The sequence below is a fragment of the Pempheris klunzingeri genome, chromosome 20 (assembly GCF_042242105.1).
Source record: "Pempheris klunzingeri isolate RE-2024b chromosome 20, fPemKlu1.hap1, whole genome shotgun sequence".
Lineage (NCBI taxonomy): Eukaryota > Metazoa > Chordata > Actinopteri > Acropomatiformes > Pempheridae > Pempheris > Pempheris klunzingeri.
This window is the reverse complement of record NC_092031.1, coordinates 6,575,049-6,589,817: the sequence shown is the minus strand read 5'-3', so window position 1 is coordinate 6,589,817 and position 14,769 is coordinate 6,575,049. Positions and strand designations below refer to the sequence as shown.

General features: G+C 42.0%; 1 protein-coding gene across 2 annotated transcripts in view; it reads right to left on the bottom strand.

Moving 5' to 3' along the window:
* The window catches only part of LOC139220384 (ubiquitin carboxyl-terminal hydrolase 54-like), a 41,056-nt gene extending 29,174 nt beyond the window's left edge, over nucleotides 1-11,882 (bottom strand). For both annotated transcript variants that reach the window (XM_070852469.1, XM_070852468.1), the window contains exons 1-2: nucleotides 11,727-11,882; nucleotides 4,886-4,978 (exon numbers count right to left, since the gene is read on the bottom strand). In XM_070852469.1, the coding sequence (XP_070708570.1) occupies nucleotides 4,886-4,978; nucleotides 11,727-11,882 (249 nt within the window). The remainder of the gene's footprint in view (nucleotides 1-4,885; nucleotides 4,979-11,726) is intronic.
* Between the last annotated feature and the right edge of the window lie 2,887 nt (nucleotides 11,883-14,769).

The following is a 14,769-nucleotide window of genomic DNA, read 5'->3' as shown; positions in this document are numbered from 1 at the left end:
AAAGCATGGATAACTTTCTCCAGATTGCCAACGGATAAAAATGACCTAATTTTTTTGTTGGTAAGAATTCTCGACTGGAAAAAGCAAAACCGAACAACTATTTTTAACCAACACTAAAACAGCCCCAAACAGAAATAAACACAAGTCAGTCTGACATGTCAGAGCTGTGGTTGGTGCTCTGCTGGTTGTCTGTCCCAGCGGTAATTCAATCACTCATTAGGCGCCTGGACTGAAACCCAGCAGGTGCTTTGCGTCCTGAAGACTGAGACAGAGTATATTAGGGGACGGAAAGATATTCACAGCTCATTGGTGCTCACGTGTCATCTGTTTGTAGCACACGAGGGTAGAATCAAGCTTCAGGAGAAACATAAATACATATTTGATAAGAGAAAGGATCACTAGATGATGTATTATCAATCAAATATTGATTAACTGACCTATCAACTGAAGTTACTGAATTTGTAATGTGTGATACACTTCCTACAGCAGGATAAAATAAAGTCAAAAAGAGAAGTTCACCCACAGAGTAGCAAAGCTTCTGAATCATGAAATGTGTCCCAGTGATATTACACAGTCAGCCTTGGATAGAGTGTGTAGCACTTATTACAGAGATGCAATGTAAGTGATATTAATTGTATCTTCTGCAAAAACACTTTTATGTTTGTTGGTCACGACTCTGTTTGTCACGAGCAATGAAAGCAGCTCACCGGACAAGCAATGAGGGAGACGATGCATTAGGGATTCACTGAACATTTGGATAAACAACATCCTGCAGGCGTGATGTGAGAGATGTCTATGGATGTTTTAATACTATCGAAACATCGCCAATTTGTCATCAGTTGTGACCAACGTAAAGTTCACTACCTGATACCTAAACAGTTCTGGACAGAGTGCTTCCTCTAAATAAATGTTGAAATATGATTGTAAGTTTGTGATAAAAATGTATAACTGAATCCACATTGAACACAGAAAGAATTACGAAAAGGTTCAGGCAGAAGGAAAACACTCATAAAGTGCTATTTAAATGGTGTGCAAGCATGTAAAATAAGAAAAATAAGAGGTCCTTGAAATGTACGTACACTGTGCAGGTCTGAGAGAGGCTGAGGCTGAACTGATGTAGAAGACAGACAGCAGTACTAATGGAAAATTACACCTCTGTCACTTTGAAAAGTGGTGAAAAGGGGCTTTTAGTAGTTAACACTTTGGCCCTGTGTTAAGAACATGCACTTAATTAGTGGTAGTTGTAAAAACACAGTGCATTAATCCATCAGTGCTAAGGAGAAAGGACACTGTAGGTGCAGAAGCCAAACTTGTCCCCTAAAAGTTACATTCATATACAACTAATTTGTATTTTAAATACAACCTGAACGAAGTTCTTAATCAATATAACACGGACATTTATTGAATGCATCAGCAAAATGTTCACTGCCAGCCTAAAATATACACAAAACATGTCTGTGTAACTTTAGTCAACAAAACATTAGTATTTTTTTTAATGCTGCCGACTAAACCATGTATAATAATAATAATAATATATAAGCATAATAATTTTCATGGTGATATTTAGGCAACTCAAAACCCGTGTGAAGATGGTGGTCCTGGTTAATTAGTGAAAAAGTCAACACTGCTTTAATTGAGCACCCTGCTGATTTAGCATCTCTAACCCTTTAATACTGTGTCCCTCACAATGGAGAGTTTTAAAACTAACTAGATCAGAGACTTATTATCAACTTATTGTTCTTCCTTGCCAATATATGATGCCTTCTTTACCCACAATGCAAGTCAACTGCCAGCAGTTCAGTCAGAAATTCGGTGTAGTAGCAGCTACAGAGGTCTGATAAGCTCACTTCTGTCCAACTTAATACCCTCAGATTTTTTTTCAGACTTGTACTTCTCGACCCGAACTGACACAGATTTCGCTTTATCGGCTTTATACAACTTTTTTCATGCATGCAGTACTACGCCAAAAGACGTGTACAGACTTTGATGTGTAAAATCGGTGGAGTTCCACTTTGAGGCGTGATGCACTGACTTTTTCACTATTTAAAAAAACACCAACCACCATCCCCCTTCTTAAAGTGTTTTAATAGCCTGAACCACATGGGACACAGGAAGCAAACCCCTGTTCTCCAGCGACAAAATCCTGTGCTTTGTACACCCAATTATCCACTGTGACCTCTTCGCTATGAATTTTGTACAGCAAAAGGAGTTAAAAGGACATTTTCTGGATTGCCAAAAGCCTCGTCAGTGTATATAATCCATCAGATTTGTAGTATGTGACCGTAGCGTGTCGGAGACGGCGTTGAAGCACCTGTTGTGGCTGCTTAGATTTCATCTCCTTCTACTGTCCATGAGATCATCTCACGTCACATCTTAATGTAATCTGTGAACAATTCCTTTAGTTGTTCCTGGACATAGTCGCGTGCATTTATTTCCTCCTTTTAATGTCTTTGGTAAAATCTTTTAAATCCCATATTTGACGTTTTTTGAAGCAGAGCTGTGATTACATGGAGGGAAAGTGTTATAAAACAATAGGCTTCAGTCTGTGAGTGTGGCTGAGTATGTGCAGGATGAGGGTTGGCAATGGGAAAGGTAATGCAGTCGTACTGACAGGGAGCAGAGAGAGAGAGTGTGTGTGTGTGTGGGTGTGTGTGTGTGTGAGAGAGAGAGAGAGAGAGAGAGAGAGAGAGAGAGAGATGGAGGAAGAGAGAAGAGGAAAGAGGGACTGTGGGAGCAATAGGGTGTGTGTGTGTGTGTGTGTGTGTGTGTGTGTGTGTGTGTGAGTGTGTGTTATGGTGGCTGTGCTGACTGCAGCAATGCGCCAAGGAGAATGGAGGGGGAATATACCCTACAGAGAGAGGGAGGGAGGAAGGGAGGAGTGGAGAAGGGAGGGGGGAGGAGAACAGGGAGGGATAAGGCAGAGTGAGTAAGAGAGGGAGGGAGGTGTGTGGGTGTGTGTGGGTGTGTGTGGGTGTGTGTGTGCGTACACTGGTCTAAGTGTGAAGAAAGGAGCAATCTACACCAACTCCCACATTCATTCATCTTTCTCTTTTCTTCACTCCCACTTTCTCCTCTTTTCTTCTTCTTCTCTCTTCCTATTCCTTGCAGTGTGTGTGTCAGGTGGCTGCTTCTGTGCGTGTGTACGTGTGTGTGTGTGTGTGTGTGTGTGAGTGCTTTGCTGTTGAGAGAGATAAAGTGTTGCAGTGATTTCTAGAGGGATAGCCACAGGCAGCCTCTGAACTTATGTTTACTACAAGGGCGGGTGTCTTTATCTGCTGCAGATAAACTGAAATTCACACACAATGCCTCCAAAATAAAAGAACCCATAATCATCATTTATCTCTTTGCTGCTCTGAAATGGATGTTTGAAAATTTAACACGCCATTAAAGTTCATTTGGTGTGTGTCTCACCCAGTTATTCAAAGACTTTTATCTCCTTTGCCATGGGGAGCGCAGCTACAAACAGACTGTAAGAACAACGTTACATCTGTTTTTCCTTTCTGACAAAGGAGAGATGGTGACAGGACGGTTAATGAAAACTGACAGGAAAATGTGAACACTTAACACGGTAACAATACCTTTGATTCGTACACCCACAGCGGACTCACACACAATACCCCCACAAGCATCTGTGTGTGTGTGTGTGTGTGAGCAAGATTTGTGAGCACGTCAAGGTGCATGTGTGTAGCTGCCTAACATGTGCAGCATGCAAGTAAGATTTGTAAGATTTGTGTGCATGTGTAGGTGTGTGTGTGTGTAGCATCCCAGCGTGGGCTCTGCTAGCTCAGCGCTTTCAGTCAGCCAATTAATTACAGAGAAGCGCTGGAGACAGAACAGCGTGTAGAACACACACATCGACACTGCTACACACACACACACACACACACACACACACACATCGACACTGCTACACACACACACACACACAATCACACCACAGCACATTACACACAACACTTCCCTTCACTCAGACACATATTTGTCATCATTGATGCAACAAATGTCTGGAACAGAGCTGCATAAGGCTCGTTCATTATGAGGGTTTCATGATGCTACAGATCTTCATCTTCTGTTTGGTTACTTTCTACCAGCAGCTGCTGCAACACAGCGGTGATTCAACCTCAAATTACGTTATAAAATCCATTACTTGTGTTGTTTCTAAATGCATATTGTGAGGCAGCTCTTTACTGGGGAAAAGTGTCTGGTGCATAGTACGTGATGTGTTTGTGTTATACACAGAGTTAAACTTTATTCTGTGTCTATTCATTGATTATTGTTGGAAGTATAAAAATGAAGCAAGTGCTTTTCTTCATTTTGGGAAAGCTCTTTGTTTTTTGTTTCTCCTTTTTGAAATAAGCATTCATAAGTATCGGACAGTGGTTGCATAACTTGCCGCAAGACTCTCCTGCTGTGTTTATCAGGAGATAGGGCTCGTCTGCCACTGGGACAAAAAGATGGAAGAAAAGAAGGCAAAATAGACAAAACATACCAGCGATGTCATATTAGTTTACCTAAGATTTTGTGTGTAAGGCTTTGAGGTGTCACACTACTCTCATGTGGTGGAGTAAAATGTAGAATATCTCCCTCTGAAATGTGGTGGAGGAAATGTAGAAAGTCTCCTAAAAGGCAAACACTCAACTACTAGTACGTCATATATGTATACTGCGTCTGTAAATGGACTTCAGCACAGACTTCTGGTTTATATTTACCAGAATGTTCGTGCAGTAAACAGAAAGAATAAACAGGAAAAAACTGAGGAGGAAAGTGGTAGTTTACCACCATGGTATAAGAGACTAAGAAAACAGCACCACCAGCACACCAGAGTTGTAGGTGCTGCTTCAGGTCTCCACAAGCCGTGAGAGGAAACAGTGAGAGGATTTTCTACCTTTAAAGCACAGAAGATGCACGAGTCCTCCATGCACTTGTGTGTGGTCAGCTGTCGAAAGCTTCTGCGGAAGATGTCGAGATGCCACAGAACCTGAGAGACAAAAAAAAAAAAACACGTAGAACACAACTTAAAATTTGATTTACTGTGTTTTTAGATAGCCACATAAATGTTTTCTCCAAGGTGCCTTCCTTCCTTTCTACTTCATGCTTTTTGTACTGTTCATCCTCTATTCTTTTTCCTCTCGCTGAGTAACAACAGTTTGTTAATATTTTAATGTGTACTTGTGTTTCTTCACACCTGTGGATGAGTTTTGGTCAGGGACACTCCAGTCTCTACACAAAAATATTTGAACTGGGTTTTCAATGTAACTGCTTTTTTCTTTTTTGCCAGAAACTAAGCAGAATGTAGTCACATGTTGTAATATTTTCGGGGGTTAAAAGCTCAACTGGCTCAAACAAACAGTTTACAGCTGTAGGGAGAAATCCTCAGTTACCTTTAAACTGTGCAGCATGATTCATAAATTGCTATGGCAACCTCGACCAAATTCATTTGGCACCGAGTAGAGAGAGCAATGCTGCATGACTTTAATGGGATGTTTTGTACAGTAGCTCACATGTATGGATTTAGGGAAGAAAAAGCAGATTCGTAATCTAATTTCCTGTTGCTTTAAATCTGATGAATCAAACGACTTCCTGTGATGTGAGATGGTTGCAGAGAATCAACACCCGATACGGTAGCTGTGTGTGGCTTTCAGCCATTTTCAGCTAATTGTTTTTCCCAGCGGCTCCCTCTGAGTGTGTTTCCTACTTTGTGTATTTTCAGCATCATAAGAGTCAGCTGGAGAGATTCAGGGGGACAGACGGATGGAAAACGACCAGCACAAAGCTCAAAGAAATGAGGAAAAACACATGAAAACTAGTAGGGAAGTGGTCTGGATGAGGTAGACCTCTTCATGTCTCCTCTCTCTCTCTAGTGCATAATTATAGGAAAGAGCTCTTAGTACATTCATCCAGCATGCTGAAAGATAATATTGACACAACACTGTCCCTGAGGCTTCGACTGAGATCTGCAGCACAGGACCACACACACACACTTACAGTATGCACATACAGTTGTAGGTCTGCATGCACAAAAGACACTCTCTCACACACACACACACACACAGAAAACAATATAAATCGCAGCATTAGCAATAAAAGTTTGCACTGTGTGTGTGTGTGTGTGTGTGTGTGTGTTAAGGAGAGAGTGATAGGTGGAGAAAAGAGGGGGCGGAGGATGACAGACTGCATGCTGACGCTAGTGTATGCGTTCTACCTTTCCCCCTTCTCTGTTTCCCCTCCTCTCTCTGTAGTTTATTTGGTCGTGATGAATCGGCTCCCTGCATAACACTGCAGCAGCCACAAGGAGGGCACACTCTCTCCATGCCCATCTCTCCTTATCTGTATCTATCCATCTCTTTTTCTCCTCCTCTAAGAACATCTCTCCGTCTCCTATGCTTTTCTTCCATTGCTGTCATTTGTCTCTCTCGCTCTCTCTCGCTTTTTAACTCCTCTCATTTTATCTGCAGGAGCATCTCAGAGAAAAGAAACTATATAACTAACTAACAAACAGAAAAAGTGATGGAAAAATACACCGAATGGATATTGACCTCATCAGCTCACGTTTTTTTAGGAAGTCGTCGTCTTCCAGCTACTCGCTTGTCATTGTAATTTGAATTACAGACAAATCTAACCAATGACACTGGATGCCAGTATTTGATTGGCTGTGGTGGTCTCCTTGTTTGTGAAGGCAGATGCTTAAAGGCTCATTAAAGCAAAGTGTGAGAAAAGAAAACAAGAATTTTAAGAACATATCTGTTTTTTCATTAATCAGGAAGTGTGTCAATTTTTCATACAATTTAAAGTCTGTTTTTTTTGTAATAACGATTCAATGTATTTACATTCAGTAATGTTTCTTATATATAATTTTTTGATTGCTAGTGGCGGGGTCAGCCATTTCCATACTTAGACTGGCTACCTACGCACAAGTGATTCAAGGGATCGTATACATGAAATCCTCAGTTTTATGTTACTGATAACAGCATCACTGTTCACTGCTTGTTCTCTTTACACCATAGTAGAGACATAGACTGCTCAAACAGATATAGTACATTGCTTTAATATTGCACCTTTATTGCTGTTACCACAGTAACCACAAGTGTCACCACCTTCAGGGTTGTAACTTTAACATCCTTTGTTGGGTTCAAAGTGAGTAACCACAACACTAGATCATAGAATAGGTTATACCAACTCTGAACTGGGGAAGAAGTTAGAGTAAGTAACAAGTAGCAATAAGCAATGCTGGAATAAGACTAAATGGTAATACATAGAGTATTAGTAGCACATAGAGAACAGTTATAAAGTCAGAGAGCTGACTGATGTCAGTATCACTACATTTGCACAACTAAGAATTTGCTACTTGGTCTTTCAAAGTTTCTGTCTACTCTGATTTGTTTTAAGGTCTCTCAATAAGACTCTGACTTAAATAAACACATTTTTTGTTCCATAACACACATTTAAGAGACAGGAGAAAAGCTTTATAGGTTGTAAGTAGTGTTTTTGTTTTTTAGCTCAATTGTCTGAAGTTGCAAAAGTCAGATTTGTTAATGAATTGATTTTGCGCCAGATGCTCTGCAGGAATTTTCTGTGAAGTTAGATGTTAAAGTTTTCATTGGATGGCATAAATAAATGAATTATTATGCATAAATAAAAGCCATCAGTAATGTGATGTTCAGTTTAAAAACAGCATGCACAGTTTAAATCATTAATGATAGGAAGCATTATTGTTGTCACAGTGAGGTGCAATGTCTGGCACATTACTGGGGTTGTGAACATCAGCGGATCAGCATCAGATGGCTCTTACAAACTCCAATCGCATTCAAGCCACAACAAGCCAACAATTGTATTCAATTAATATAATAAGGGTATCTATCTAATCTGACAAGCTCTCACTCTCAGGCATAATCTGCTGTGCCTGCCTCACACTGCTGTTACTGGCTGTGTTGATTTCTGCCCTACGTGACCCCAGCGCCTCCTGTTCTAGTCTCCTATTACCACACGTGGCATAGGAATCTCTTTTCCTCTGCATTTTGTGCATCACAGTCAGCTCTTAATTTTTTTGTACATTTGACCTCGGCTACCTGCCAGCTAACACGTTTCCACAGCAGACATTCTGACTTGTCATAGTGGGAAAATCAAAGGGGCTACTAATAACCTTTTAATTATGACCGGGTTGAGCCATGACAGTGAGACAGCATGGACAAAGCCAAGGACCCCGAAACTGAAGCAGCTAAAAGGAATTAAAGAATCCCCACATGAGCAAACATCAGATATTAGGCAACAGTGACAAAGAAAAACTCCCCTTTAACGGGACGAAACCCCGAACAGAACCAGGATCAGAGGTGGCCGGCTCACGTTTCTCTATTACAAAATTGACGCCTGAGTCCAGGCTTCACCTCTTGAGTCCTTAGTCTAAACATAATCATAAAAACGCTAAATAATGCTTTAGTTGTTACTAATGGGTGTTGTATTCTAATCTCTCTTATCTTGGTGAAAAATAAATGAAATAGGCTGTTGGAGAATATTTTACTGATACATCATTAATCCACATGTTTGTGCCTTGCCAGATACGTTAAGTTAAAAGACAAAGTCATTCGTTCAGCATCACATTTGCTTTTGCAAATTACTATTATATGTGATTTCTAGGAGACATGGTTGCTCCAGTATGATAGAAATGATTTACCCTTATTGCTCAGTCTGAATGGGTTACTTTTCGCTTTGTCAAACCCGTTAGACTCCAGTGAGACTATTTAGTCTCAAAGGTGTTCCTCTACGCAGCTGACTGTAGCTTTGTGTGAGCTCTAGTGTGATTTTGCAGCATAGTGTGACCCTCTAGCCAAGTTAATCCGACCAAAATTCAGTAGTACCTCACTGATAATGATTATAATCATTTATATATAAACTTCATATATAAACTTAAGATTAGTTTTGATGACTCTTGACTCTTATGTTTACAATTAATCATACTGAGTGGAAATCAATTAGGTAGTCCTGTAGATTTCCATGCTCGTTTTCCCTTTTCCAAGTCTTTCTTCCCCACTGCATCACACACACACACACACACACACTGCTGGATGAGTGGATTCAAGTGTTTCTGCTTCATCAAAGCCAGTGTAGTCTATAGCTCCTTTAGCTATTTTACTTTTACCTGTTTACACAGTGAAAAGTTGCTGAGCATGTACATAAACTTCAGCTCACAGCATCTTCCTTCACTCTCATTAAATTTCACACATCCACACAGAGCAACCACAGCGGCTGCTGCTGCTGCTGCTGCTGCTGATGCTGCCACCCTGCAGCTCCACTGCAGCAGCGGGGGGTTAACTGCCTTGCCCAAGGGGCCTTGAGGGAGCAGGAGTCAGCAGAGGGTGCTGCACTTACTATCAATAGGTGCACTGACGAGAAAACAGAGCTTTCTTATAGACTGCTGATTGCTGACAGTAGCAGATAAATTGACAGCAATTTTTATGATCAATTAATCACCAAACAGTCATTTTTCCAAGTAAAAATACAAAATATTTGATGCCTTTAGCTTCTCAGATGTGAGCATTTGCCTGCTTTCTTGGTTTTGTATCATTGTGAATTTAATATCTTGGCTCTGGGAAAATATGACGTGACATTTTTCAATATTTGACATTTTGAATTTATTTTTTTGTTTGTTTTTTAAAAACCATGCGAACAAATGAATCAGCAGTAAAACACATGCTTACTTGCCGTCGCACTTCTAATACAGTGAGTGTGTCCTAAGCCTGAACTTTGACCCCTCATACTTCGAAACGTCAAACCTGCCACAAGCTGAGTGCCGACCCTCGCACGCTCACTCGCTTAAATCTACCAAGATAATATAACTTGTGCACATGAACGCACACAGACAGAAAACAGCCAACTGGGAAACAGCCAACAAGCATCTCAAAACATTCCCTCAGATTATCCTCCCTCATCTGTGTCCCACTCAACTTCCTCTCTCCAGTGTGTGTGTGTGTGTGTGTGTGTGTGTGTAGTTTGCATGCGTGTACATGTGTGTGTGTGTGTGTGTCCTTGAAGTGGCCCACTTCTCTCCCCGTTGAAGCTGCTTTGTTCGCCTTTGTTGAGGCATTTTCTTCATTTCACAAATAAACTTCATGTCCTTCACACTCTCTTTTCATCTATCTCTCCCTCCCTCTCCGCATCCCTCGCTCCACCTCTCTTCCTCTCATCACAAGCAGTCATTTTTTTTTCGCCCCTACCTTATTTGACTCTTTAATTCCACTCTTTCTCCCAGCAGTATCCCCTTTAGTCTTCTCCTCAGTTTTTTCATACTGTATACTCCTCATTCCTCTTTCTTCTCGTCTCCTCCTTCAGCAACTTTTCTTCTTCTCATCTATCCCTCTGCTCTCCTCAACTCTCCCCAAGCTTCTGCCTCATCACCCCCCTCCCTCTTCAGCTTACCCCTACCTCTCTCTCGTCTTCACTTTCTCTCTCTCTCTCTCTCTCTCTCTCTCTCTCTATCTCACAAGCCAGTAGTCCAGAGGCATTTGTGTGTATTTTTTTTATGTGTGTGTGTGTGTGTGTGTGTGTACAGTAGATATGTTTGTGCCAGCTGGAAGTCTTGGGAGGAGGGAAGAGAGCGTTTGTGTGTCTGTAAAGTGAGAGAGGAGATGCAGCATCAAGCAGCAGCGCAGCATAAGCATCTCCACACACAGACGGGATGTTCACACCGAAGCCAGACCGGCAGCCGTGCCAAAACCCACCGAAACACGCAAACACACGTTAATATGGCCTTAATCTCATCCCTGTCGTGCTTAAATATCAATTTACTGCAGTGTGAGGTTGGGTACATGAGTTATCATTGTGAATCTTGTGCAAATATCTAATCATCACCTCTAATCACCTAATGCGCAAGCAAAAATCTGAAAAATCTTAATTTTAAGGATAGAATTATGACTTTAAATCTCAGTATGTAAGTGTGACGAGTATTAGAGAAACAGCCTCTGTCATTAATGTCATTTCACAGTGCTTGTCACCAAAAAGCACAATACTTTTGGCATAGTGCTGAAATAGTGCATATTTATCTGTATAAACCTGTAATTCTATGTATTTTTAGCATAGAGAGGTCAGTTTTTAAAGTGCAGTCAGAGGGCAGGGAAACATTTTTTCATTGTGTTTGCTTTGTACTGGCATTGAAATAAAACCATGAGTATAGGATTTTTCACTTCAAATGTGTTCACACCCCCAGCAGGTAATCAGTCTGGGAATTACTTCCCTTTTTTACCACATTTGTCCAGTTTCAGGGGATAGGAAGTAACTGGACAAGTCAAAGCGACATGAAATCAAATTAAGTCATCATGTTCAATATTTTAGTGACTCCCTATCTCCAAGTGTCCAGCCCACAGACTTCAGCAGACACTTATTTTTTTCTTGTGATGCTCTGCAGGCCAGCATTGCAGCCACACACACTTCTTGCTTCTTACAGGGGCTTTTGGCATTAAACTGTCCAAAAGGCCCTGAATACTGTAGCTTCAACATTTCTTATTGGCAAATGCTACCAAAATTGCTATAAGAACATGCCAGAACTATTGGAAAATTTTATAAAACTTGGATTAGTTAAAGACATCCAAGTAAAAATTGTTGACACAAGCCGATGGATTGAGGTCAAGTGACTGACTTGGCCAGTCGAGTCCGCTACATGGTCCTAAAATCTGAAAAACATGTTTTTCCTCTAATACTTTCTGACTGTCCTGAATTTGTGTGTTTGTCCGACTGACCTGCAGAGCGCTGTTGAGGAAGCAGCTGTTCTGTCCCGGCTCGTTGCTCAGGCCTTTGCTGGGTGCGATAGAGGTCATGGTTCTAGGGGTCACCAGCCCCTGCACCCCGCCTACCGCTCCGCCACCCGACGCAAAGTAGTTCCTCTTCCACGACATCACTACCTGGACGCCCCCGTTTCCACGGCGAGGCAGGGAAGGGGCGGGGCAGCAGACCAAGCGACGGCCTCTATGTCACTCCCATGAGAGAGAACAAGGGAGAATGAGAGAAAAGCGGAGGTAGCGGAGGAGGAAATGGAGGGAGGACGAGGAGGGAGGTGGCAGATCGAGGAGATGCGGTGTGTCTTGGATGGGGATTTGGCACCCATACAACCCTCCCCCTCTCCAGCCGTGATTTTACTTTAAAATCTGTCCACTTGCTGGAGCCAGCAGTTGGCTTTTTGTTTTTCTTTTTTTAGCTCCTTGGATTTAGCAATTTGTGTTTGAGGACATGAGAACGTCTCCAAAGCGTCCTTTGGCAGAATTTGTCACATAAATGTTGATTAGATTGCACTGCTGCTCCCATGTGGAGACCCTTTCAATGCTTTCTTCCGCTGTTTCACTTTGCCTGTAAGACACAAAAACCAAAGTATTAGGACAGCTAGTAAGACCTACTTTTAGCAGGTTTACACCAACAGCAACACGACATTAAAAACATATTAAACAAGCAGCAGTTAAATAAGCAATGAGCACTTAACTATTTACACTGCGTAACATACTCCATATGGAGAGTTCCATCCATCAGTTGTGTAAACTAGAGGGTGACACAGGAGTGGATTATCACTCAGTTCCCATGATCCCACTCCCACAAATATACTCCTATCCTGTCCCAATCACTTGACAAAAACGGAATTGCCACCATCGAGGCTGTGCGCCTCCACAAACCATTCAAGCTGTAGTTTACATCTGTGTCACTAATTTAGTATCCAAATGTGAAATTTTTGTTGGATAAGGGCCAGAAAAGTGTTGTTTGCAGAACATTATGATGACACAGTGAATTTGATGTTTGACCTTTTGGATATAAAATGTCATCACTTCATTGTTTCATCCTATTAGACATTTGTGTGAAATTGTGTGAAATTTTGTCATAATTAGCGTATGAATTCTTCAGTTATGTTTTGTGAGGTCACAGTGACCTTGAACTTTGACCACCAGCACAGAGGCATAAAAAAATCCTGTCCTTTCCCAATCCTGAAAAATAACCCCTGCCTCATCCCATTACCCCTTCCCCTGTTGTGTGTTTTTTTTTTGACACAAGTCAAGCATTGGTCAGGTGGCTGCAACCAACCATCAACGAGCCACCAGAACAGACAGTATTTTCAGTATTATGTTTAAAATAAATATTAGAACTGCAAACTTGTATAAAATGGACCTATTCTTATTGAGGAGATGGTTGAACATCAGGCAAAGAACTGGGTATTTTTCTCAGTAATTGGTGGAGATGAACATTGCACTTATGTTTTTTAGATGGTAAGAAATGCAACACTACATGAATGCTAATGTTACTTCCTGCCTGCTTGATATTTAAGCAGGGAACTGTTCGCTAACATGTTAGCATCACAATCAATTTTGATGTTATTCTGGCCAAAGTGGCCCAAAATTGATTAATTTAAATGTATCATATCACTGCTCATTTCTCACCACGAATCATAAAAATGATCACATTAGCACAGCAGTGTTAGTCCGGGTAATGCTACATCAGTGATATGACACAGGGACTGCTTGTAGAAATCTGTTATGTCATGTTATAATCGGTATTAAGGGACATTATCTGAAGCTTATGCTGGTTCATGCATCGCTATACTTCCAAATGAGTGCGGTGAGATTGAGAAAAAAAAGAGGCAATCTGTGTGTTTGTCACCCTACAGTAAGTGTGTGTGGGTGTGTGTGCATGAAGTTGCATAACACCACAGGGCAGCAGCTAACAGATCCGCAGTGCCCCCCTCCACCCTTCCCTCCCTCTCCTCCCCTATAGCTTCCCCACTTTTGGCAAAGCTCCCTTGCCTGGTTGCTGGGTTGCGTTGCCGCCACAGCACCCCCTTGGCGAAAGGCCAGAGGGCACGGGGATGCTGCGGCGAGCAGGCGAGCAGCGTGGGCTGTCGCTATGGTGATGGCCACATGGGATTGGGGTGGCGAGGTGGGGTGATGAGAGGGTGGGATGGAGGTAGGGGCGACGTCGTGGCAAGGATGGCAAGTGAATGCATCAGAGCGAATACGGAAAGAAACATTATGCAACTGTTAGACGGCAACATTGCAATGTCACTTGATCCACTTGTCACACAGTCCTGCTGCATACTGACAAATTCCCACACTTATCTGTCTATCTATCTGTCTATCTATCTGTCTGTCTATCTATCTGTCTATCTATCTGTCTATGCACATGAAAAAGTCAGAAATTCACATCCGATACATTCATCCATAAACAAACAAATCCAAATTGCCAGAGGATTTATAAAGGGATTTGGCTGGCATGCCTCTGTGTGCCATTTTTCCTCTACAGCACAGCATCCTGAGCTTCTGTCTCAGCATACAGTGTGTGTATGTGTGTGCAAGTGTGTGTGTGTCTCCCGCTGAGCCTGTGTGGAGTGTGTGATCACACATCCTCCCTCTGACTGCACCCTACAGCCACGCACAACCGAGATCGCTCTGGCAAGCCCTCGCACAAGCGCTGTTTATGTGGCCTCTATGTGGGTGTGTGTGTGTGTGTGTGTGTGTGAGTGTGTGTGTGAGTGTGTGTGAGTGTGTGTCCCCACATCTTCGGCTAGTTACCATGGAAATAGGCCAAGCAGCAGGCACGCGGGGGAAAAGCCGAACCATGTGATTTAACTGAGAGACACACTGTGCTGCACTGGTTGAGAAAACACACACAGACACACACAAACACACACACAGACACTGAGAAACACACTCACAGTGACACACACGGCTGGGGAGTGATGATGATGTGTATTGATGGTGGAGAGTTCCTGGAAGCCAGAGTGAGTCAAGGCACAAGTCAATCAAACTC